This window comes from Podarcis vaucheri (assembly GCF_965113315.1).
Source record: "Podarcis vaucheri genome assembly, chromosome: 4".
Taxonomy (NCBI): Eukaryota; Metazoa; Chordata; class Lepidosauria; order Squamata; family Lacertidae; genus Podarcis; species Podarcis vaucheri.
In genome coordinates, this window is record NC_138762.1 from 52,027,220 (window position 1) to 52,053,801 (window position 26,582).

Genomic DNA, 26,582 nt, shown 5'->3' on the forward strand with positions numbered 1-26,582 from the left:
GAAAAACTCCAGATTACTAGCAAATAGATGTAGGAAAAAAGCACTCAAAACAAGAATACACTGCATCACCAAAAAAAACGGCAACATAACATTCTCCCCCGAAGAAATAACCTCAGAATTTGCAGAATTCTACTCCAACCTATACACCTCCCATAACCCACCAGAGAAGGAAATCAGAACATTTCTAGCAGGACTAAACATGCCTACCCTAACTGATGAGGAACAGGAATTCATGGACAGCCCTATCACCCCAGAGGAAATAGATGCGGTCCTCAAAAACCTGAAACCACACAAAGCCCCAGGCCCAGACGGCTTCACAGCAGAATTCTATAAGAAATTCAAAGAACCCTTGATGCCCTACATGACCCGCCTATTCAACGACATCATAAAAGGGGGCCCCATCCCCAAAACCTGGACCCACTCCAGAATAGTCTGCATCCCAAAACCACTAAAAGACAGCCTCAAAGTAGAATCATACCGCCCAATCTCATTAATAAACCAAGACTACAAGATCTTCACATCAATCTTGGCCAACCGCCTAAAAATCTTCCTACACAAGTTAATAGCCCCAGACCAGACTGGCTTTGTCCCTGGCCACAATATAACAGACCCCATCAGGAAACTACTGAACCTGATCGAACACAGCAAGGCAACCAAACTCCCATTGACAATTATGTCCCTAGACATCCTCAAAGCCTTTGATTGCTTGGAGTGGAAATACATACTAGCAGTACTAACTAACATGAAATTTGGCCCCAACTTCCTACAAACCCTCAAACAAATATACTCCCAAGCCTCAGCACGATGCAGAACTAACAATATGGATTCTAATACTATAGCTATCCAAAGAGGCACAAAACAAGGATGCCCACTGTCTCCCTTCTTATTTATCCTGGCTCTGGAACCCCTAGCAATCCGCATCCGAGCAGCCACAGACATCAAGGGAGTGGAAATAAAAGGCAGAACCTATAAATTAGGGCTCTTTGCAGATGACCTAATGGTCACAACACCAGACCCCATAAGCACAGCACCCTCCCTAACCAGAGAACTCAACACATTTGCAATGGTGTCGGGCCTACAGGTAAATTTTACAAAGTCAGAAGCTATGTGCTTCAACACCCCTCCGCACACCCAAAAAGAACTCACGAAGGTCACCAAAATAAAACTTTGCCACACCAAGTTCAGATACCTAGGGGTACAAATAACCAGAAACCTCAATAAATTGTACCTCCACAACTACAAGCCCCTGTGGCGACAAATTAACAAAGACCTAAAGAGATGGAACAACATGAACTTCACTCTCTCAGACAAAATAGCCCTGATCAAAATGATCACACTCCCAAAACTAACTTACCTATTCCAAACCCTCCCAATCTGGATCCCTTCAACCCAACTTCGCAGTTGGCAGAGAAAACTACACTCTTTCATCTTCTCACATAAAAAACCAAGAATAAACCCCAAATATCTGCACCTCCCCACCTCAGAAGGAGGATGGGGAATCCCCAACATAGAAACATACTACAATGCCAACCAAATACGCCATATAATCCCATATATACTAGAAGATGAGACAAAACAATGGGTACACCTAGAGAGGGACACAATTGAAAACACCTGCACCACAGCATACCCACTCCTCCCAAACAAACTAAAGAAAATTCCCACAACACTTAACAGGTACACACAGACCATGCTCAAAGCATGGAAAACACAAATAGGCAAACTATCCCCAACCCCATCCCCACTAATCCCCCTGGCGTACCACCCATTATTCCACCATGCAGCACAAAACCTCAAGATAAAAACCTGGTGAACCAAAGGCTTATATCGCCTAATAGACTTTTATAAAAATAACAAACCCTTGTCAACACAAGAAATACAAGACAAACTAGAAGACACCCAAATGCCCTGGTTAACAAAACACCAACTACATGCCCTCTTAAACAACCCAACAGTAAAATCAGCAGCAACTAGGCCCCTGACAACCTTCGAAAACCTCCTCCTAACAACAAAGGGAAACGGTAAAGGGACGGTATCCGCAATATACAAAATACTACTCCAAAATCCCGCAAATCCCCTAGACGCAATCAAAAAACAATGGGAGAATGACATAGGCTATGAGATTAACCCCACTCAGTGGACCAGAATGTGGTCTAAACCCCCCTTTAAATCCATATCAACGAAAAGAAAAGAACTCACACTGAAACTCACCTACAGGTGGTACCTAACACCAAGGAAACTAGCGCTAATACACCCAGGAACCTCACCAAAATGCTGGAGAGGGTGCACCTCCACAGGCACGTACCTCCACATGTGGTGGGAGTGTCCCAAAATCCAAGTATTCTGGACAACAACCATACAAGAAATATGTAAAATAACCAAGCAAGTAATAGACATCACCCCAGAATTGGCCCTACTTAACATCTTCCAAGACAACAATGCCCATTTACACCACAAAGAACTCATAACCCACCTACTTTCAGCAGCCAGAAACACCATAACCAGACACTGGAGAGACCTGTCAGGATTAAGCATGGACCAATGGTACCAAATAGTATGGGAAACAGCCCTACTAGAAAAATTAACTAACAAACTGAAACTGACATGGGGACAAACAGAAGAAGACGCCTTCACCCCGGTATGGCTCCCCTTTATCACATACACAGCCCAACAGGACAGTGACAATAATCCACCAACAGCATACAAATCAATATGGCTAACCTGATCCAAAACACCCACCCACCTCACCCACACACAAAAACAAAGATCACCACAGCCAATCGCAAGCAAACAATCACACCCTAGGCCAACCCCAACCTCTCTCACCACCAAAGGAACACAAGTGAACAACACAAGCAACGCTGACACCAAACTACATACATTAAACATAATAGAAACACCGCCACCCGACCCCACCCCTATCCATCCTCCCTCCCTCCATCCCCTCTCTTTTTTCTTTTTTCTTTTCTTCTCCCCCTAATGCCTCAACAAATGAAATGGATTTGTAAAAATGTTACATGGGGGAAAAAATACGAGGCACTACACTCCTGTAAAACAAGAAAATCCTGAATAAAAAATAAAAAATAAAAAAGAAGCAAAAAAAAAAATCAACATGGAGAACAGATTGGAATTACTCTTCATGAAGAGTTGACAGTAAAACTTTGTTCCTAGAGAAAAAAAAAAAAATCCTCCACTCTGGGCTGTGTGGTGGTAATCTAGTGGAAATATAACAACAACATAAATTCCTATAAGGAAGCAGCCTTATCCTGAGACAAAACACTGGTCCATCTAGTTCAGTATTTTCGACACATTGTCAGCAGCTATCTAGAATTTCAGACAGAGATCACTCACAGCTTTACTGGGGGTGCTGCAATTTTAACCTGAACATCAGACCTTTTGTATGCAAAGCAGATGTTTTGTCACTGAGCTACAATCTTTTCCTATAGTGCTGAGGCTGAATAGCACTTGGTAGCAAACAGGATGCCAATCTAGTTCCTCTCTTCTGCATCTTCAACTTGTCTACCATCGGGTGGTAATAACTTAGATTGGATCAACAAATGTTTATTTATGGATTCAGTTTTATACTTCTGTTGTAGCTTTTTTATTATTATTTGTGAAGAACTAGGTAATTTGCTTCTGGAAAGTGCTAGTTAGCAGTAGTAAATCTTTCACCAGAGTAGAAAAGTAGTTAAAATCAAATGAGCTGGGAGCCCATAATTATTTTATAGAAGTCTCAATAAAGACACAGATCCTGAAGGACACACTAGGACAAAAAGGTCAAATGTATAAAGAAAACTATTCATTTTAGCGACAAAACATTCTCTTCTAACATGTCTTGACAGAAGCCAAACAGCTTTGAAATACATCACATATAATAGTTATTGAAATGATTACCTTTCCTGTTCAGAGTAAGCCTTGTATCTGGTGTCTATCATCTTAAAATCAGCACATGGATCAGCTAATCCAGTCTTGAAGCAAATGAGAGAAATGTATACAATCATAACTTTCTAGTATTAGTAGCTGGAATTGTGGTTGGCAGTATGTATAGACAAAGCGTGTTCTCCATAACAGAGAGCACGTGTTGCGGTTGGGGGAACAGGCCACCCTACAATGACTTGGCAAATTATCAGCAACCCAGGCATTGAAGGGTTAATGGGGTTGCTGGGGAGTTTTAATTTGGCAAGTGGAAGGAGGGGCCAGGAGGCTATAAGTACAGGGGCTAGACGAGGGAACGTCCTCCTGGCCGTTTTGAACCGGATCAAGGAGCAGCTCGTGGTCCAGACGGTTGTATTAGGCCTTTCATTCAATTTATTCTTAAACTTTCCCACTCACCCCTAGTTTCTTTCCTCTTCTTCTCCCACTGCCATACGTCCCTGATCTTTCTCCAATCATTCCTCTCCTTCTTTCCTCCTACCTCACCTTTTGATTCTTAGACCCAAGCTGTTGAAGGGGCTGTGGGTGGGGATCCCCCCCCCAGCCGGGGGAGGCTTGGCCTTCCTTGCATCCTCGGGTCCCTAGTGACCAGAGTGGGAGCCGGTAATTTTTCCTGGGGGAGGTAGGGATCGCCGCCGCCGCACCGAGCCCTGGGGGGGCGGCGTGTGTCGCGGGCTCCAAAACAGCGCCTGCGGCTTACCTGCCTTCCTCCGTGGCTGGGCTGCCGGGAGCGGCTGGGCTTACCTTCCCTCCCGCCCCCCCACGCTCCCGGGGGACGATCTTACCTGAATTCAGCCGGTGGGGCTTGCTACCTCCGGCTCCTGGCTCCACACCAGGTCCCGACGTACGTAGATCGGCTGGGGAGATAAAATCCGGCGCGTTAGTGCGGCGCGGCAGGCGTTTGCTTGCCTGCCGGTAGGAGCCCATAGCGAAGCGGGGCCCCGCGGAAGTCGTGTTTGGGCGCGGGAGGCCCGGGCGGGGCCTACAGGCTTTGGTGCGGCCTGTTCTAGATTAAATTATTGCGCCCGCCACCGGCAGGAGCCTGTGGCGAAGCGGAGGCGCCGCGGGAGTTGTGGTGGGGCGCGGGAGGCCTGAGCAGGGCCTACAGGCCTTGGCGCGGCCTGTTCCGGACTAGATTATCGCGCACGCCGCCGGCAGGAGCCTGCGGCGAGGCGGAGGCGCCGCGGAGTCGTAGTGGGGCGCGGGAGGCCCAAGCAGGGCCTACAGGCCTCGGCGCGGCCTCGTTCTGGCCTGGTTATCGCGCTGTCTCACCGGGGCCTCCATTTCGCGTTCGCGCCAAAACGTCTGGGGTGTGCTCATATGCTAGTTACTTGCCGGCCCTCTAGTAGCCATAGGGAGTAATTGCGGCTCGTTGCTCACGAGCTCCCCCAGTGGCCCAGCCAGCATTGCAGCCTCCCCTGCTCAATTGACTGGCTGGATTCCTTTTAGCGCCACCGATTGGTTGGCTGGGATATTGCATTTAATTTTATACAAATATTAATTTGAATAGCTTCCTGTTTTGTAATTGATTTCTTGTTTTAGGGTTTGGATCATCGGTTGCTGGGATAGGAGGACATTTCCGCTAACTGGGCCTGGGCTAGCTGCCTCCCCTACTGGTGGCTTTGAGGAAGTGCAAGTGGATTTCAATCTTCCCTAATTGATTTAATTGCTGATCTCTGGTTCCTCAAGGGACAAAGTGGTGGTCGTTGCTGGGCTTTGTGGAGCACTAATTTCATTTGATTTTCCCATTTAGCAGGTATGGCCCCGAAGCGAGCTTCGGCCCGAATTGGCCAGACTACCACTGCAAAACGGCCTATCAGGGGTCCATCCCAGGCACTGCGCTCACCTGCCCCGAGTCAAGCGGTGGGGCGGGTTCAATCATTGGTGGCGAGCATGGCTGATGATCCAGTGGCCATGTCTCGCTTTGCGGCCAAAATGGATGGTTTCCTTCAACGTTGTTCCTCCCGGCCTTCTACGTCTGCAAGGCCACATCGGTCGCTGGTGCCATCGTCGCCAGCCTCATCACCGTCTAGCGGGAATGAGGGAGAAGGGCTGTTAGTTGGTGGTCTGCGGGTGGATCCCCGGTCTACCCAACCCTCAGGTTTACCTGCCACTCGTGTACGTTCGCGAAGGACACGGCTGTCTTCCAGGAGGGCCTCTCGAGGAAAGACCCCTTCGGCACCTGCATCCCGTAGGAGCGGGGCTGTCCAGCCTTTAGCTGGGGTGGTTTCGGGTTCCGGCACCTCACATGTTGTATCTTCTTCTGTTGCAGCAGGTCCTTCACGGCCGGACACTGACTCAGGATCCTCCATGGAGGACAGCCTACCAGTTCCTGCCAGGAGATCTTTGGGCGGAAAACATTGCCGCAGAAGGTCTTCCCGGAAGCATGCCAAACGCAGAAGGGAGGACTCTTCTTCCTCTTATACCGGTACGTCTTCTAGTTCTGACGATGAGGTGGGTGGCTCAATGGAACTTTACTGGGGTTTCGGCGAAACGGCTTCGGGGCTCCCTAGGTGGGCTTGGGAAAGGAGAGCCAATGCTCACCGGGCAAAGTACGGGGCAGTACAAGAGTGTAAGGACGGCGTGCTGGTACCAGACGTTAAGGTCTCTACCAATTCAGCCAGAGACATCATCCCAGGTTCACACCTGGCGACGAAGCTGCGGTCCAGGATTTTGAACGGCCGCTATGTTGATATGTTTAAATTGGCCCCACCTTCCAAGGACCTGGAGAAGGGAAATTTCTCCAAGAAGCGCTCGGGTGCCCCTCTAATTGACAGAACATTTGAACACTGGCTTGATTGTTTCCAAGTCTTCGCTGGCGTAGTGGTGGCAGCTTATCCTCTGAGATCTCTTCATTTGTTGGTTTATTTATCTATCGTTCGCTCCGCCTTCACCAAAGCTGGTGAAAAAGCGGCGATAAAATACGATGAGAATTTCAGGCGTAGGGCGGCCAGGATTCCGTCAGCTCGCTGGGATCGTAAGGATCTCGATGTGTGGACCACCTATGTGGCCCCACTCATTGACAAAAAAGTTCCGGAACAGCAGAAGCCCAAGCCGGCGGCTTTTAGAACTAGCCGCCGTATGCTTTGCTGGGACTTTAATAAGGGATCATGTCAGCGCCAGGGGTGTAAATACGCCCACATTTGTGAAAAATGCGGTGGCACGCACGCAGCTTCTGCTTGCTTTAGTGGACAGCGGCCCTTTCGTGGAGGCAGAGGGGGTTCTCAGCAAAGCCCAAAACCAACCCCCTCTGCTGCAGCTACAGCACCAGGAAAGTAATGTCTTGACATCTTTAGCCCACACTCCTATTCGATTGCAGGTCCTACAATTCTGGCTCCAGTCTTACCCCAACAGGGAGGCTGCGGTCTATCTGAACAATGGTTTCTCCGTTGGCTTTCGGATTCCGGTAGCCATGTCTCCCATGGCACAGAATCCTGCTAACCAGAAATCAATTCGTGAGCTGCCCCTGGTCGCCCGCAAGAAGATAGCAAAGGAAGTGGCTATGCGTCGCATGGCTGGCCCTTTTGACGCACCCCCTTTTGTGCTTTGCATATATCCCCATTAGGTATCGTGCCGAAAAAGGCCCCGGGTGAATTTCGTTTAATTCACAATTTATCACACCCTGAAGGTACGTCAGTTAATGACGTTATCCCAGCGGAGCTCTGCTCCGTGAAGTATGCTTCTCTTGATCAAGCGATCAAGATGATTCGGAAGTTCGGTCGTGGTGCCTTATTGGCAAAATGTGATATTGAATCGGCATTTCGCCTTTTGCCAATTCATCCAGATGATTTTTGGCTCCTAGGTTTCCAATTTGAAGGCAAGTATTATTTTGACAAGGCTATGCCTATGGGCTGTTCAATAGCGTGTGCCGCTTTTGAAGCTTTCAGCACCTTTTTAGAGTGGGCCCTGAAGTCCAAAACGGGACTGGGCGGAGTCACTCATTATCTGGATGATTTTTTACTGGCTTCTGCGAACGACACCGGCGATTGTTCGGCGCTGTTGCGAGCCTTTGCCAACCTCACAAAAGAATTGGGGGTCCCGCTCGCCGCTGACAAGACAGAGGGTCCTTCGACCCAGCTCACTTACCTGGGTATCCTTTTGGATACAGTGGAGCAAACTTCTAGCCTCCCCGCGGACAAGCTTGAAGCTTTGAGGAAGGTGATAGAGGAACTGCTTCCACTGAGAAAAGTGTCCCTCAGGCAACTCCAGTCGCTTTTGGGACACTTGAATTTCGCTTGCAGGGTAGTGGCCCCGGGGCGCCCCTTCTGTTCACGCTTAGCGCGTCTCACTGCTGGGTTAAAGTTTCCGCACCATCGGGTTCGCCTCTCCCGGGAGGTGAAGACCGATCTTCGCATCTGGTTGGAATTCCTGGAAGAATTCAACGGAGTTTCATTATGGCAGGACACCTTGAACTTGCATAATGATTTCCAGGTGCAATCAGATGCCGCTGGTTCCTTAGGATTCGGCCTTTTTGGAAAGGTCACTGGTGTGCTCAACGTTGGCCACCTGGGTGGCAGGGAGGTGAGATCACGCGTGACCTAACTTTTCTTGAGTTTTTTCCAATTGCAGTGGCAGTGCATTTGTGGGTCGAGGAGTTCAGGAACCGTCGTGTCTGCTTCTGGACGGACAACCAGGCGGTGGTGAATGTCCTGGCCAAATTGTCATCACGCTCCCCCAGGGTCTCGGCCCTGTTGCGGGACTTCGTGTTGCATTGTTTACGTTATAATATAGTTTTCTCGGCACGTTTTATCCCAGGGCTGTCTAACGATATTGCTGATGCTCTGTCCCGTTTTCAGATGGAGCGGTTCAGGTTCCTGGTTCCAGAGGCACGGATACGTCCGGAATATTTCCCGGATCATCTCTGGAACCTTGGCAGCAATTAGTTTTTCAGGGAGTAGCGGCATCGGTTTCCCCTTCTACCCTGAGATCTTATGAAAAAGCCTGGGCTGATTTTCTGGCATTTGTCAACTTATCAGACAGTGTGGCGTCTGGGGTCTCACCCACCTCTTCGCAGGTGTTGAAATATTTGGCGCATTTATTTCAATTGGGACGTGCAGCCAGGACACTTAGGATGCAAGCGGCTGCTATAGCCTTTTTCTGTAAAATATATTTTGATAAAGACCCTTGTGCAAGGTTTGTGGTTCGCAGGGCGCTCGAGGGATGGGGTAGAATTTGCCCCTCCAGGCCGGCAAACCGGCACCCCATCTCCTTTGAATTACTGAGCAGGTTGCGCAAAAAGCTCCGGGTGATTTGTTGGTCTGGCTATGAGGCTCGCCTGTTCTCGGCGGCCTTTTCCGTCGCATTCTTTGGAGCTTTGAGAGTGGGTGAGCTAGTAGTTGAAGATCACAGGGATGGTCGTTCAAGGGGCCTTCTGCTCCAGGACATTCAGCTATCCCCTGCTGAATTGAGAATTACTATTAGACATTCAAAGACGGATCAGGGGGGCAGGGGTGCCTTGATTCGCCTCCCAGCCACGGGGGAGGTGGGCCCTTGCCCAGTTAAGGATGTCAGCAAATACCTGGAGTTGAGAATGCAAGGGGATGGGCCGCTGCTTCGGCATGAGAACGGGTTGCCGTTATCTAGACAACAATTTGCCAGAGTATTGCGTAAGGCAATTGTAGCCTGTGGTGGCTCGGCTAGCGATTTCGCCCCTCATTCCTTTAGAATAGGGGCTGCCACGACGGCTGCTCACTGGGGCTTGTCAGCGGCCAGAATAAAGGATTTGGGTCGTTGGAAATCGAATGCGTTTAGGGGATATGTTCGTTAATGGTTTGGTATCTTACGATGTTTTTTTGTTCGTTTTGTCCCAGGTCTAGCTACTGTGCGCATATGGATGGTGGGGCACAGCATCATCCATTGGGCTGGTGTCGCAGCACGGCAGTCGGGAATGGGTCCAGGTCTCGGTCTTCCTTCACACATACGATTGTCCTGGCTATCCAGAAGGGGAATGCGCTGGGCAGAGTTCTTGCCACGAATTCGGAGCCAGCTACTATTGGAAGGGCCGCCAGCTGCTATCGTGGTGCAGCTGGGGGAGAACGACCTGGTTTCAACAGACTGTTTCTTGTTACGTGCTGCAATTTTGGCTGACCTGGAGACGCTGCGGGCAATGGTGCCCACAGCAAAGATATTTTGGTCCAAGCTTTTGCAACGACGTGCTTGGAGGGGCAGTCGTTGCCCAGCAGCCATCGAAAGGGCCAGGAAGCGCATTAATGCTGCGGTTTCCAGAAGGGTGGTGGAGTTGGGTGGAGAGGTGATTTTTCATCCCGAAATCACTTTTCAAGCGGCGGCTCTTTTTAGAGCTGATGGAGTGCACCTGTCGGCTTCTGGGAATGAGGCCTGGATAGGTGCAGTGGTGGCCAAGCTGAGGTCTTGGCTGGGGCTGTGAGTGGTTGGCGGGGAGCTGAGGGCTCCATGGCGGTTAGGCATTGGTTAAATGGTGCTTGGAGGGGTTAGTGCCTACCCCTCCAAATGATGCGAATGGGAATTCCGTTAAAGGAAATCCAGGGGCTTGACATTCTTTCGTCCTTGTCCCCGGAGTCGGACTTGGGCCGGTCAAGCCCCACCGGAACATGAGGGTGAGAGGTGTTAGTCTGATTTCCCAGCTTCATTCTCACCCAATACTTGTTTCCCACACTGGCTTCCGTTGGTGTACGGAAGGCCAGTGCTGTCCCTGAGGGCAAGGACAGATAGTCATAACCAATGCCTAAGCAACCACTCACGTATTTTGTATTTGAATAAAGTTGTGGCCAAAATTTTATGCCAAAAACCTTAAACAAAAATTGAAGTGTGAAGTGTGAGTTATTTGGGGGGTGGCTTGTGGGACTCAACACGCAAAGCGTGTTCTCCATAACAGAGAGCACGTGTTGCGGTTGGGGGAACAGGCCACCCTACAATGACTTGGCAAATTATCAGCAACCCAGGCATTGAAGGGTTAATGGGGTTGCTGGGGAGTTTTAATTTGGCAAGTGGAAGGAGGGGCCAGGAGGCTATAAGTACAGGGGCTAGACGAGGGAACGTCCTCCTGGCCGTTTTGAACCGGATCACCCGCCCTCCCGCCCTTTTATAGGGCGGTTTTTTGTTTTGCTCGCTTGACCTTGCTATTGCCTGTCATGGGGTCATCCGCCTTGGTGCGGGGGCCTAGTAGGAATTTTGCCATCTGGCGGATTGGCTGGTGCCATTTGGTTTTTGCCTACTACGTAGCAAATCGTCACAACTTGTAAGGTTGGCAGTTAGGCATTGGTTAAATGGTGCTTGGAGGGGTAAGTGCCTACCCCTCCAAATGATGCGAATGGGAATTCCGTTAAAGGAAATCCAGGGGCTTGACATTCTTTCGTCCTTGTCCCCGGAGTCGGACTTGGGCCGGTCAAGCCCCACCGGAACATGAGGGTGAGAGGTGTTAGTCTGATTTCCCAGCTTCATTCTCACCCAATACTTGTTTCCCACACTGGCTTCCGTTGGTGTACGGAAGGCCAGTGCTGTCCCTGAGGGCAAGGACAGATAGTCATAACCAATGCCTAAGCAACCACTCATGTATTTTGTATTTGAATAAAGTTGTGGCCAAAATTTTATGCCAAAAACCTTAAACAAAAATTGAAGTGTGAAGTGTGAGTTATTTGGGGGGTGGCTTGTGGGACTCAACACGCAAGTCAAGGTTTAATAAACAACGCAATTAAAATCACTTTTTGGATATGGGAATGTTGAATTTAGCTTCAGCTAGATTTCATCTGGTGCAATTGAATCCTTTTTCTGCATGGTTTTAAACTTTAAAAAAATCATATTATAAAACTCTAAGGATCCATGTAAACAATATAGAATGTGTAGCGATTGATTTTCTTCCAAGAGACAAATGCATTAGATACTTGTCCCATTTCCAGATTCCTACATGCTGCAACTGGTTGTTGAGAAAGATAATTTAGCCTTGTCTTTTCACTGGGCAGTAGATCCCCTGCATAGCTAAAAAGGACTGGCCCCACAAGGTGATACATTTTAAATCCAATGTGTATATTTTGTGATGCACCCAGGACCTCGGATCTTAGCTGTCAATCTTGCTTCCACAGACAGAAAAAATCTGCAAGACCCACAGATTTAATGAAAGGGGGGGGAGAAAAAGGATACTTTGTAAAGAGAGAAAAGAAAAATGAAGGGACATTTTGCACCATATTATCCCATGGTATTTCATTCCGTGCTGCCAACAATATTACAAAAATGAAACTCTTGTAAATTAAAACTGCAAGGATGCTAGGAAAAAAATTCAACAATGAGAGCAATAAGCACAAAGTGCCCCCATTTCTCATCAACTATAGCCTTTAGAAATTTACCACATAATGCTAATGCTAGTCAATCAATATTTCATTTTGGTGCTCTAAAATGATGAAATCTTTGACCATAGATCCTGCTAGATTGAGAGTTACATAACTCAGGCTATGAATGGAGGTCTGCCTTCACTCTCCTAATTGCTCCTTTATTTAACTACATCAGATGAAATAGCTTTCATACTTCAGTTTAATTCAGAGCAAATGCTTTTTCCAGATATTCTGAAAAATATATATCATAGATTGGGTCTCTATTACTGTTTAGCACAGGGATGGGAAACATGTGGTCCTTCAGATGTTGTTGGACTCCTAACTCCCATCAGCACCAACAAGTCTGGTCAATAGTCAGAGATGATGGGAAATCAGAGACCCACAGTTCCACATCCCTAATTTAGCATAAAACCTACCTTGTCAAATGCCACATCACTGCAGTTTAACAATTGAAATGGGGATTTGTGTTTTCCCCCATTCTGTCCTTTTATTGTTTCTTTGCCTTCCATAACATTCTTCTGGCATTTCTAAACAAAGAGAAATTCTAAAAGCAATTCTAGATTTGGAGCATGCAGAGTTTGCTACAGGCTTCAGTTCCAGCAGTACACTTGCTCATTTCTTAGCCTTAATGATGCATTACTAAAACGCTACATTTTTAGGGCACATATCTGAAAGGTCTATATAACCTTGCAGGATAAGAGAGGGGGTTGGTATTGTTAACTACAACTCCCAACATTCACCTCCCAACAAGCAGGTTTTGTTGGTTTTATTGTGAGCAGAGGGGGTTAGTGCAATATTGTGTATGAAATATGTTAAAGCAATTAGGACTAACAAATTAAAAGATGTTTGCTTTTCTTTTGCTTCTTTTGCTTAGCAAATATTTTCCCCTAGGAAATAGATTCTATAGGGTCTCTTCAACAGTATATTATCCATGTAGAAACTGTTATGAGTTTTGGGGGGAATTAGGCTGAATGCCTTGGCCCCCTTCTGCTTCTTGGAATAGCCAGACTACCCTTCTGGTGAGGTGATAGCCTGGATAATGAGCCATTAAGGGAACAAAGGATGTGCCATGCCAGACAAGAAATGGGTAGGGGCCCTACCACTAACTCACAGACTGTTTGTATATATAAGTATGTAAACCATATATCATAAAGACACTACAGTCTCCACTTTCCATCATTCCAAAGGAAACACAAACCATGAGGAAGTGCTTGAAACCCCTGGAATCAAAGATTGGGGTTGTGTGCAACACCTGTTTTCTCCCAGCAGTTCCCAATGCAGCTGGGGTAATAGTTAGATGATTCTAAATAGGCTCATCACTTGGGTTCATGGATAACAGAATCTGCACTCTGCTGAAAGATGGGACACATGCCAATTCCATGGAAATGGCCTACGAAATTGTGTCCCAGCTATAAAATTTTGTGATTTACATGCTACATTTGTCATTCAGGAGCTACTTGTAGGAAAATAGCAAAGATGTGACAATGGTACAATGTATAGGTCTCTAAATGAGTTAATGAACCACTATCAGATTCTCACTATAGCATGAGTAATCAAAATTCCCCCGAAAAGTATACTGAATTTTAATATATTATTCATATATTTAACAATGTCTGACTGAGACAGATGTTGGTAGAAATAGTAACAGATGCTGAATGATTCTCTTTTTATAAGACATTTATAAAAGAGAAAAAAAGTAAATGTCAAAGTGATAGAGGTTGCTCAGTACAGATATATAAACCTCCTGAAACTCATTAAAGTCAAAACAACATGCAGAACAGGTGTATGTCAGTGGAAACTTAAATTTACCATCTTTGAGGGGCAAAAAATGGTGCTTGTGGACAACCTATAAGCACTAAAGCACTTGCAGGTCCAAGCATTGTGCTCCCCATACCCCAACCCATATAAATAAGAGACCAATAAGACTGGTTTGGATCAAACAGGCCACAACTTTATTGAATACAGATGAAAGAGGTTTGGCTTGGGCATGGGAAAATCAAAATACTTCCAGCCCACCCACATAGTCAATCCAGGTGGGGGGGGGTCCCTAAGACTTACATCAAATAGGGTGACCCCCACGAAGACCACCATCTGGGGGAGTGCCTTTGGCCCTGACCCTGCTTCGGCACGCAGACATGACTACTCCCACCAGATCCCTTTAACACAGCCTTTCTCAACGTGTGGGTCCTCTTATGTTTTGGGACTACAACTCCCATCACCCCTAGCTAGCAAGGCCAGAGCTCAGGGATGATGGGAGTTGTAGTCCAACAACATCTGGGGACCCACAGGTTGAGAACCACTGCTTTAATGGGATACGCCAGCGTTTGGACGGGTAGGCAGAGACTGCAACCTCCTCTCCAACCAAGACAAAGGACTGCCCCAATGCCCAACCAGTTGTGACGATTGCTATGAGGTAGGCAAAACCACAAAGTAAGAGCCCATTTGCCTGGTGGACAAATTCCTACCCGGCCCCATAAAGAACACTAACCACCATAGCCACAGCAAAGTCATTGACTATCAGCTGAAACCAGGGGTGGGCGGGCAGGGAAACCTGACGAAGAAACAAACAGATAGTGCCCCAGGTGCAGGTTGCTTAAATAGCCAAGGACCCGAGGGAAGCCTTCCAGCTCTGCCCCCTGCTACAGCCCAAGTCCCAGCTTGCATCCCCATTCGCCAAAGCAGGGTGCAGGCTAGGATCCAGCTCCTGATGAGAGGGGCTTATGGCCCCCCCCCACCTATCAGGAACGGCACTAAAATCATGCTTCTCTCATCAGGGCCCCAGAAGAGCCTCTGCTGTCCTGTAACGCTGCCGCACCAAAAGAGGTGAGCGGACTTGGTGAATTGTTTGTAATGTATGGCTGGACCTTTGCAGGTTACCACGAGACTCCAGCCAAAAATCCTGTAATGTAAGGGAAGGTTGCTTTTCAGTCCCGTCCTGTCCGTCCCATCCCCCCTATCTATGTATCTGCCCTCATCAGTTCTCACACAGGCGTTCACATGGCCAATAGATGGCACTGCAAACTACGTGAAGAGAGGTGGTAGGTGTGTAGTTAAGGCAATCCTAAAGGAGCAGGCAGTGGCAGCCCCCCAGATCTCTCTTAATTTTATCCACAAATCACCACCACTGAAGGTGACTTGGCCGTAAAACAGGAACAAGAGGAGGGACCCAGCCATTAAAAACTGAATGCTGGACTAAATAGGACTTTGGTTTGATCCATCAAGTTCTTATCTTCATGTAGCCAATGAGTTTTCTTTGACATAGGAAATTAAATTAGAGTAAGGACAATGCTTCCTGACCTGACTTCTGTTAACTTATGGGTAAAAGTGAGCACAATCATCATCACTACCTAGAAGTGGAGAGAGCTTAAGTGTTTCCTGAAAAACCACCAAAATGTCTCTCTCCTGACTTCACAGCCTGTAAACTGAATAATGAACTTGTGGGTGCCATTTTTAACTCTGTGCTGCTCTTAAGTCACCTGAACTAGCTCCTCTTTTCTTTATGGTCTCTCTTGTTCACTAACTCAAGAGGATTGTGTTAAGAGTTGTAGAGCAAATATCCCTGGTCTGGACCTTCTGTAGAAATTAATTCTCTCCACCACAATAATGAATTTTAAGCTTTACTGCAGAACTGTCTTAAACACTTAGGTTACAAAAGAAAATGTCACAAAGTAATAAGTTGCCCCCCCCCCCAAATAAGCAATGAGTTTCAGTTCCATAAAGTTACCATCTCCGCTTCATATTTTACTGAAATGAAGTTTCTTTATCTCTCCAATAACACACTGTATCTGCCATTCTGTGTTGCAAGCAACCTTCAGGGAAATACATTTATTCAGTTTCACAGGTTACATCCTCTGTTGTGCTTTGTGACTATCTTGTGATGGACCATGAGATTAGTCACAAGGTGTTCAGCTCATTCACAAAAGAAAAACGCTAGCTCTGTGCTGAAGGTAAACAAAAACAACCTTCCTATAAAACATTTCTAAACATAATGCACTTAAATACTGTACAGCATTTTATATACATTAAACTTAACTAATTGTCCCCTATCAGCCCCTTATTTCTTTCGCTTCAAGGTGTGCAGAAAATTGGTGTGCAAAAATCACTGAGACTTGGAAATTGGACTTTTCACAATCACACCACTTCAATGTACTGACTTCTTAGCAAAATCTCTTGCATGTTGCCCTGTGTTGGCATAGAGGTATCAGGTTCAATCCCCAGAATCTTCAGAAAGCAGATGGTAGAAAAGACCTACTAAAACCTTTGGAGCCACTGCTGGTCAAAGTGTGCAATACTGGCCAATTGTTTTATTCAATCCATTATATATGAAGATTAAAGTCAGTAAAAGTTAGTAGAATAATCTTTTGTATTTCTGGAAACATGCTTGTTTCCCAAAGAAAAACTCTCTTATAATACATGATTAATTACCTGTTGGATTTAGGTTTTAAAAGAAACTTATTTAACTGAAATGACTCCTCTAATCAGTAATTAATATGCACTGCTCAGTGTTCTGCTGAAGTATTAACATACCATATTTTCAATGTACTAAATGTATTTAAAGGGATTAAAACTTGATAAATAAAATTATAAAATTTAAAGACATTATTGTTGAGGCAATTTGGTAACAAGACAGACAACAACGGTACTCTTGAAAAACATGTAGCAATAATTACTTCGGTTGCTTAATGTATTAATTAAATATTGTTACCAGTCATTAAAAATGTAATTCTCTAATAGGACTTAAAATCTGAATTTATTACTTGCATAAATTTGTGTTAAAGGCAATGCCATTAGATTCATATTTCACTTATTGAACTTTAGAAAATGTTCAGCTAAATTATTCATGATGGATGCCATATAGAGAAAAATCTGTGCTTAAAATGGAGCATCATACCAGATTTCTAAAAGAGGGCATTAAGACAGGAGTGAAGAACCTCAGGCCTAGAGGTCTAAGGCACCCCTCTAAGACCCTCTATTCAGAGCTTGTTATTCTGCTCAAATCATGCCCCATCTCTTGACTTCACCCATCAGTGTCCTAGCTCTGTGCTGTCCTCTGGTAGTTTTACCTGGTTAGAATATATCCTTCAAACTGTGATACAGTTCTTGCATGTCACACTCTGACATGCCCTTTTCAGCATATGTTGTCATGAGAACACCAACAGTGGTGGACTGAAAATGGTGGAACTTTCTACTGCCACATGCTTTTAAAGATTGAGCTTCTCTATCCCAAGACCTCTCAGCCTCTCTCTTAAGGAGCATGGACCTTCCAGAATATTGCCTATTATTTGAAACAACAATGGAAAAAGAACTATAATTTCTGATTAACTTTTCAGTTGCTTTCATTGCACTTCCTACTCTAATTATTTAAATGCAGCCAATATTTTAAGACAGCAATGACCAAAAGTATAAGTTTGTTCTCCCTGAGAAACTAGGAAAAGATAAAATATATTGGTAATAATGCAAATTTGTCTTATCCTACAGAAGGGAAACTGAAAATGAGATGAATGAAATATTAAAGCGATGTCTTTTCCATACCCTTACTCCATATTTTAAGCTAAAATCACTTGCAGCTAACAGGGGGAAATGAGATAAATATTGCAATCCATGTGAAATATTCTAAATGCATGAGTAAAATTATTGTGTAAGGGCATTTGCCCCTTTTGCTGTAATATTTTGACTAGAGACACTGTGACGGACAGCACAAGAATTATAAATTTCATCCAAAGTAAATTCCTCAGTTGTGTCTTTTTATCACACTCTAGCATGACTAAGAGGAGAGCAAAGGTGTGCAGATTAAAGGGTGGAACAATGTAGGTAAGAACAGATTCTTTTTCTGAGAGAAAGTAAACAAACTGCGGTCATTAAGACTACTGACAAGAGACCAAAATCTGCTCATCCAAGAAACCACCAAGGCTAGATGGCAGATTTCACCCACCCCCTCATTGATTGTCTTGAATTTGCATGTTTCCCTTCTCCCATATAAGGGGAAAGTTGTCATTATGATAGACATAGGAGATCCATCTAGCTCATAAATATTGCAAGATGAAATTCCTGTCAGAAGAGGCTAAGCTTACCAGTGTACAGTGGTACCTCGGATTAAGTACTTAATTCATTCCAGAGGTCCGTACTTAACCTGAAACTGTTCTTAAGCTGAAGCACCACTTTAGCTAATGGGGCCTCCTGCTGCTGCCGAAGTATGACTGCACAGGACTGAATATTTCTCTGCCCCTAATAATGAATGACAGCCATTTAATTATGTGGCAAAAAGGTAAAGGACCCCATAACAGTTAAGTCCAGCCAAAGGCGACAATGGGGTTGTGGAGCTCATCTGGCTTTTAGGCAGAGGGAGCCGCCGTTGGTCCACAGGCAGCTTTCTGGGTCATGAGAGAATAGGTTTTGTCATCACTTGAGCCTGTGTATTTTGTCCCAAAGAAGTCTATGGGGTTTTATGGAAGACACAGGTGGCTATATTCAGGGAAAGTATCTATGTGGGTTTTGTAATCAGCTGGAAGAAAAATGTCAAAAAGCTATCGGGTGAACTAAAGACTTTATTGCATTTTAACACTAAGGATATTGTGAGAGGATGAGAAAATCATCTACCTATCCACATTCTCCACACCAGACATAACTGTATGCATTCCTGCTTACTTTTTTAATTCCAAGCTAAAATAGTCCCAAATGTTGTATACTTTTTCCTAATGGGGTTACTTCATTCCATTGTACATTTTGGTTGCCATCAAAGGGCTGTGGTCACTTTTATATACAGTGGTACCTCGGATTAAGAACTTAATTCATTCTGGAGGTCCATTCTTAACCTGAGGTACCACTTTAGCTAATGGGGCCTTGCGCCGCCACTGCACGATTTCTGTTCTCATCCTGAAGCAAAGTTCTTAACCCAAGTACTATTTCTGGGTTAGCGGAGTCTGTAACCTGAAGCGTCTGTACTCTTTTCTCACAAGGGAGAAACATGCTAAGAGGAAGGCATGCTTGGCAAATCCACACCGTTATCAACTCCTACCTGGAAACCAACGTCCCCACTGTGAAAGGACGTGTGGATCTAGAATTGGCCTCCACAGTGACTTACAGACTCATTGTTAAAACTGTTTATGGAAGACAATCTTACTCGGCTACGAGTGATCGCCAAAGAAGACTGTTCAGACACAACGTGTGACCACTAATCTTTTTATGCTGTCCTTCCTCTTCTTGAAGCAGACACAGCGGCACACATTCAGTAGTGGAACATGTATGAAGAGAAGTGGGCATGCATACCAGGTATATAACAATTACCCTTCACATTGGTGATTCAAGTCTCTGTAATGGAGGGCTGGTGGGGTTTTGTTCACTCACAACTATGCTCTGCATTTCCACCCCTTTGATTTATTAGTCAAAATATATGAAATCCGGATTTCAGTGATTTAAACTTGTATTTGTATACTTGGACAGAGAGTTGGCTCTTTTTATATTTATCATTTGTTTTCTGCACTGTTTCCTTTGACGGTGATCTCACCCTGTCATTTTTAAAATTATATGAGTTGTGTTGCACACATGGCTGGTGGCTTTCTCCATCAGGGCAAGTTGCTGAACTAAGACTGAAGCCGATTGAATTTTCTCTATTACAAACAATTATAATTAAGCTATAATGACTGCATGTAGGTCAAATTCTTATTTAAGCCAAACAAAAGGAGGACAATAAGATTACCCAAAAAGTCAGAGCATAGAGGAGCATGTCAAATACACTATATGGATGTTGGAATGTAAAGGTTTCTAATAAAATACTGCTGCAGCTACATTTAAGATTAATGTCAATATCTCTTCTCACTCTTAGTGAGCTTAAAAGCATTCCACGAAGGCATGAAATTATAGCGCACATAGCATTTCTAGCCAGAAACTATTTTGATGAACCATTTACAATTCTGACTACAGGTTCAGAATCAAATTGGCTTATTTTTTAAAAAATAAATAATAATACTTTTACTCCCACATGCCATCTGTTCAAAAAGGAGAAGCAATAATTTTATGCTCAGACAGATTTTTTTTCTGATAATGTTGTATGGACTTTTGCAGGGGAACAGTGCACTTCACAACAGTGTACTTTCCTGCTTCTCTGGACTTCATACCCTATTAAATTTGGAGAAATCCTTATAAGCCAAATGACCTCTAGGCCTTTAATATGGCTCCTCTCCAGCAAGCCCTCCAACACTATTAAGTTACACTGGATCACCTGTAATGTTTACTCACACAGTAAATAGCAGCTTTATGGAGAGCATTTTTCATGGTGACTTATATGAAAGGGTTAATCCCCTCCCACGGGGCTGCATTCCTGCGTAGAGACCCGATGTTGCATAATGGCTAGGTCACCATACATTTAAAGCATTCTTGCACCCCTAACAGTCATTGCTTTCCACAGAATCCTAGGAACTGTAGTTTCTTAAGGAACTATTACAACTCCCAGCACCCTTTAATTGACAGTTCTCAGGATTTCTTTGGGGGAAGCCATAACTGTTAGTGGTAATCAAACGTAAGGTGTTGTGTAGGACCTAAGACAATGAGCTATGACTCAATAAGTGTCTGGTTTGATCTTTGCCTCTGCTGTAACATAAGAGCCAGTGTGGTATTTAGAGGTATAAAGTGTCGAATTAGGACCTTGGAAACCAGTGTTCAAATCCCCACTCAGCCATGGATCTCACTGGGTGACCTTGGGCCAGTCACGGCCTTTCAGTCTACCTCACAGGGTTGTTGTGAGGATTAATTGAGAGGGAGAACCATGTTGAGATCCTTGAAGGGAAAGGTGGGATAGAAATTCAATTAGTAATAAATTTAATCCATAGCCTTAGGTAAGCATCCATTCTTGGTCTCACTTCCCATCATGTTAAGTGTTCAGAACACTTGAAATGACTATACAAATATTATGTATTAGATTGGGGAGGTGTCTCTTGAGGTTCCTATTAAAATTCAAAAAAAATAATTACATTGGGAAATTCAGCATGAATCACCTTGTGTTATATCTAGTTGCAACCTTAGAACAACTTCATCAGTTGTTCGCTTATTAAAGATACATGGATTGTTCCATTTTACCTTGGAGAGGTATATTCCTTCAGATATACATCCCGAGGCTATGATCCACGCCATCACTTTCAAATGTCTGCCATATGTCCAATAAAGAAAAAGAAACAATAGATGGGATTTTCTTCAACTACCCTGTCCTATTGTTTGTACATATGCCTGCCCCAGGTGACATGGACCAGGATGCAAGTTTAGATTAAAAGAGTTAACTTGATTCCTGTCCACTGGAGTTCTTTGGATTGTTCTCTGAAGTCAGTTTGTCAAGCATCCTGCAAGGCACCAGGACTCTGTAGAATGTCAGGAAGACAACAGAATCTGAGATTCTCCATTCATTAGCATGGCAGGGAGGAAAAACTGGTCCGTAACTTTTCAAAAACAGAGAAGATTTTTCCCTTTGGAACCCATGAACAAGATAAGTGTAGATGAGCCATTTTTCTGCAGTACATCACCTCTGAAGTAATATATGACTTCCCTTAAGCTAGAGTGACAAGAATACACCCTTTCTCAACAGAGAAGCAGGACAGGTTGAAAAGTCAACTGGCAGTTCCTTCAAAATGGTTAAAGAAAAGTTAAGATGACAAACAACCTTACAGTATTCTGCATTTATTGCTTGCTAGACCAAACATCATCAAAATAATTACCTGTTTGATAGCCCCAATTTTCAAAATGTAAAAAGAAAAAAGCCCTGTAACAAATTTATGCCCATAAACCTTCATTGACTAGAGTCCACTTTATGACTCCCCACACACAAAGGAAAATTCAATATCTTGTCCTATATATCTCTCTCAGGATTTTTAAAAACAATCATTTAAAATGGCACTCTTATCTGGGAGTAACTTCCACTGAACTCCACATGACTTACTTCTGAGTGCCTGTGCGTGCTGTGTTGGGGACTGCAGCACAAGAAAGCTATAATTATAGATATCATAACCATAGTGCGTTGACTGTGCTTTGTTTCACTGCTTTGGGGAAAAAACAAAACGCATCTGCTCCATTTTAATCCTTCAAGAGTTCATCAGCACACATTTTTCTCCCTCCTATGCTGAGAATTTCTGTATGAAAATCTACAGGGAGATGTCATATCAAAAGTATAGGGTTACATTCAGTTCTTTGTTTTATAGTCTCGTCCCTAATAAATTATAAATGTTTATCCCCATGTGACACTTCTCTCCCTCTGATGAAGCTTCTGTCTCTTTTGGAAGTGTGTTTGATCCCTTCTTCACAACACATCACTTGAGGATTTAATATTCAACAAAAGTTGCACTGAGTACCACTAGTCTGATGCATTCCCAAACAAGCTATAATTCTCCAGGGATTTTAATTACATAGCTCTAAACTCCCCAAAATAAGGGAACAGAAATCCATCTCTGCAAAATAATATCCACCATGTTTAGGGCAGTTTTATATGCAGTCCAAAACAATATATCACTATCACATATGTGGAACGGCCATAGTTCAGAGGCAACATTTCCAGATGGGCTGGGAGAGACTTGTGTCTGAATTCTGAAGAGTCATTGCTGGTCATTGTAGACAATACTGAGCTAAATGGACCAATTATCTGACAGAAACTAAGAGGCCTCACTACATTACTGGCTTATTGTAGGTTCTCCAAAAATTCACCTTCCCTTAATATGACACTTGATTTGTACCTCAGACTTGTGTGGATCAGAACTTAACCAGCCACTGGTTTTTATGCCTCCCAAATATCCTACACAGTTCTTGGCTCAAACATGTGTTAAACCCGATTTTGAATTGTTGAGAGAAAATATGTATATGTATACATATTAAAAATCAAAGATCATATGGAAAGAGGACGGGATGAACTTAAAAATGAACACATGCAAAACAAGAATGAGCCAGAAATAGACTGATTTTTCTGTCCTTATTTTCAAACCACCAGCTTCTCTCCAGCCCTCATCCAAGTGGACAAGTTGTGTCTAGGAACCAAAAGGCGGCGGCAGCAGCAGCAGCAGCAGCAAGATCATCAGAATTTATTTAAGCAAACATCTGCTTGCCATCAATGCCCATGAAGGTAGCATAATTACCTCTTCACTATACAAGAGACTTAAGATGTCATTTTCTCTTTGGGTAGTCTTTGATACAGTCCATTCTTCCACTAAATCATGAGAGCTCCTAGCAGACTTTTTGAAAAACAAGTAGCAATATACTAAGCCTTTCCTTTCATACATTTATTCCATCCCCCCTGCTATGGACTGCCTTTTTAACACATCAGTTATGGAGGGAATTTGAAACACCAGATAATGTATCACAGTGCATGTAAATAGAGTACAGTTGCTTGCAACCAGGATTTTAAACTTATTCACACATTATGCTGCACAGATATAAACTGACTCTACAAATGTAGAAGTGTTTGTGTGAACGATTATACAGCAGTACCTTGGTTTTCGATCCATTCCGGAAGACTGTTAGAGTTCTGAAACGTTCAAAAACCGGAAACTCAGTAGCCGACAGCTAGGCCTCAGGATCTTGTACTCAGCTGCGTGACACGTTCAACTTCTGAGGTATGTTCAAAAACCAAAATATTTCTGAATGGACATGTTTGAAAACTGAGGTATCACTCTACACTTCTTGATTTGCATAGCTCAACTATTGTGTATACAGTTATGCAGACTGAACCCTCATTGAATGCAACATTTTAGATGTAGCTTTTAGATGGAGTACACAGTAGCTATCCCAGACAGAGGACGAAATAGCACATCCCTTGCCCTCATACGGAAAATGATCATATTGGCAGTTGAATCTTATTTCAATATTGGAAACAAGGTAACATCTGTCACCACATCTGGGGAAAGCAGGGTAGCATAGATGGCACAGGACACAAGACAGGCCATGTAGCACACAGGTTCTGTCCTCTGACACTTCCCATACCTCACAGTCTCTCCCACATGAGGTAGCTGCCTTATTTTGCCCAATGGTTGAACCAGCTTAGACATGCTCCCTTCTTTGTCTCATTTCCAAGGTTTGTATTTGTTCTAATAGTGTGCTAGATGTCATTATTGTTCCAACACCAGATTTACGGCAATGTGGGTGGTTCCCCTGCACAGGGCACTGAGCCAAGGGGGCACAAAATATTAATAACTGTATTTATACAGGTACCTATTGAGAAGATCCATAAAGAACCAAGTGTACCAAAAAGAATTATTTTGAAAATAAGTATTTAGTTGGAGGCGGACAATTCTTGTCGTCTCCCAGGGTGCAATATTACCAAAGTCCACCCTGATTGTCATCATAAGCAGGACACATTTTAGCAAAACAGTAGTTTATACCAATTTGAATTCAATACATGCTCTGCAGTCTAGAGGAAGTGAAGCAGACCGGAGAAAGTTTTCCTGTTCCTTCCATGTAGAACTCCAGGCACACAAAGATAAAGAAGGATTCCATTTGTCTGTATACTTAACACCCTTTACACTGTATTTAACTATAGTCAGTAAAAGGGGATTTTAAAAATAGAATAGAAAACATATAGTTAGCTTAGCTGGATTCATACATCAAATACTCTTCAGTGATAGCGACAGGGAGAGAAAAGCAAAACTTGTAAAGAAGACCATTATTTTAGTGCCCATTTTTCTTTTGATTGATATTTTCCTACACATTTCATGTGAGTAGTTAATAACAGCTTAGGCACACACTGAGCATTCCACACAATAAAACTTTGATTCTCAAAAAAACTCATTTTAAGCTTATATGAGTGGGAAGAAAACTCGGGCAGTGGACCTATATTATGGTAATTGCTTAGAGGATACTCTGGAAGGATGATGCGGATGTGAAAGATGTGAGATAACCATTGGTATCATAAGAAAGGTCAATGTAATGATGAAAAGAAACTTTTCCTTCCTTCCTTCCCCACCCAGACATTTCTGTCCTCCTTTCACTCCAAGACCCTGAATAGAAATGTATAGGATTACCCTGTGAAAAGGTTAAAACAAAAAAGGAAGATGTATACATTAGTCATAAATTAGTATGTATTTAACAGGTTGCATTCTACTAGTTTACACCGCCTAAACATGGTTATGGTCAGCAATAGGGTTGCTAGGCCAGAAGCATCCTGACCTGGCATCCAAACCAGGATTTCAGGAACCCCCAAAGGATTGCATAGGAATCTGAGGTTACCCACAACTAGGTAAAAGGTAAAGTTACCCCTGGATGGTTAAGTCCAGTCAAAGGCAACTATGGGGTGTGACACTCATCTCACTTCAGGCTGAGGGGGCCAACTTTTGACCACAGTCATCTTTCCAGGTCATGTGGCCAGCATGACTGAACTGTTTCTGGTGCAATGGAACACTGACACAAGCCAGAGCCCACGGAAACACCGTTTACCTTCCCACCACAGCAGTACCTATTTATCTACTTGCACTGGTGTGCTTTCAAACTGCTAGATTGACAGAAGCTGGAACAGAGCGATGGGAGCTCACCCCGTCACAGGGATTCAAACCACCAACCTTCTGATTGGCAAACCCAAAAGCTTCAGTGGTTTAGACCACAGCACCACCCACAATTGGATGCATTCCAAACAATCAAGCACATATTTGCACCATCTTTACAATCCCCACCCATGCAGAGCTCTTTCCCTCCAGTATTTAGCATCTTACCATCTACAAGATAGATTTTCAAAAATCCCATACTCTGAAATATACTGCCCTTGTGGCACAAAACAGGTGGAATCCATCACACACGTTTTACTTTATTGCCCATTTTATGTAAAAATATATGATGAAGTATTTGGCCCCCTTACTGAAGGGGATTTATTGCAGTGACTCTTCCAGGATGTCTTATCTGCTGAATAATTGTAGGAATGGCGTTGTGGAGAATGTGGCAAGATTTTTGAATGACCCCATGAAATGATATCACTAGAGGTCCTAAGAGCCATTTTCATACCTCACAATGTCTGGTCAGTTTTATCCTAAAGTATTTCCTATGTTTCATTCTCTGAGTTGTGTTCTGATCCATGTATATGATGCACTTTCTCTATGCCAATAAAAGAGGTTGACTGATTAACTGAAGTTAATTTGGAGAGGGGAGCAAATGAGAGTAGACCCCCCTCCAGCAGCGTATCAATGCTAAGTGAGCCCCCCCCCCCGGGAGATTCTAGTCATTCACCGGCCCACCTGGAGGGGCTAAGCAAACCTGGAGACTTCAGGTCAGATCTGAAGCAGTGGCAACTCTAGTCTGCAATACGAAACCTAATTTTTAAGTTTCTAATGCTAAGGCATGGTGGCCAGTGCTTAGTTTTTCTAAAACCTTTTTTTAAAAAAACAACAAGCAGCC

General features: G+C 44.1%; 2 protein-coding genes across 2 annotated transcripts in view; one reads left to right on the top strand and one right to left on the bottom strand.

Moving 5' to 3' along the window:
* Positions 1-12,745, bottom strand: part of LOC309531357 (uncharacterized protein) — a gene marked incomplete at its 5' end in the record, with an annotated part of 151,362 nt that extends 138,617 nt beyond the window's left edge. Inside the window, 2 exons of the mRNA XM_082220833.1 lie at positions 3,895-3,968; positions 12,653-12,745. Of these exons, the coding sequence (XP_082076959.1) occupies positions 3,895-3,968; positions 12,653-12,745 (167 nt within the window). The remainder of the gene's footprint in view (positions 1-3,894; positions 3,969-12,652) is intronic.
* Positions 5,491-10,953, top strand: LOC309531329 (uncharacterized protein). Its single transcript, XM_082220771.1, has 2 exons — positions 5,491-6,361; positions 9,744-10,953. The coding sequence occupies exons 1-2, from the start codon at positions 5,692-5,694 to the stop codon at positions 10,316-10,318; spliced, it is 1,245 nt and encodes a 414-aa protein (XP_082076897.1). The 5' UTR covers positions 5,491-5,691; the 3' UTR covers positions 10,319-10,953.
* Positions 12,746-26,582: the final 13,837 nt, after the last annotated feature.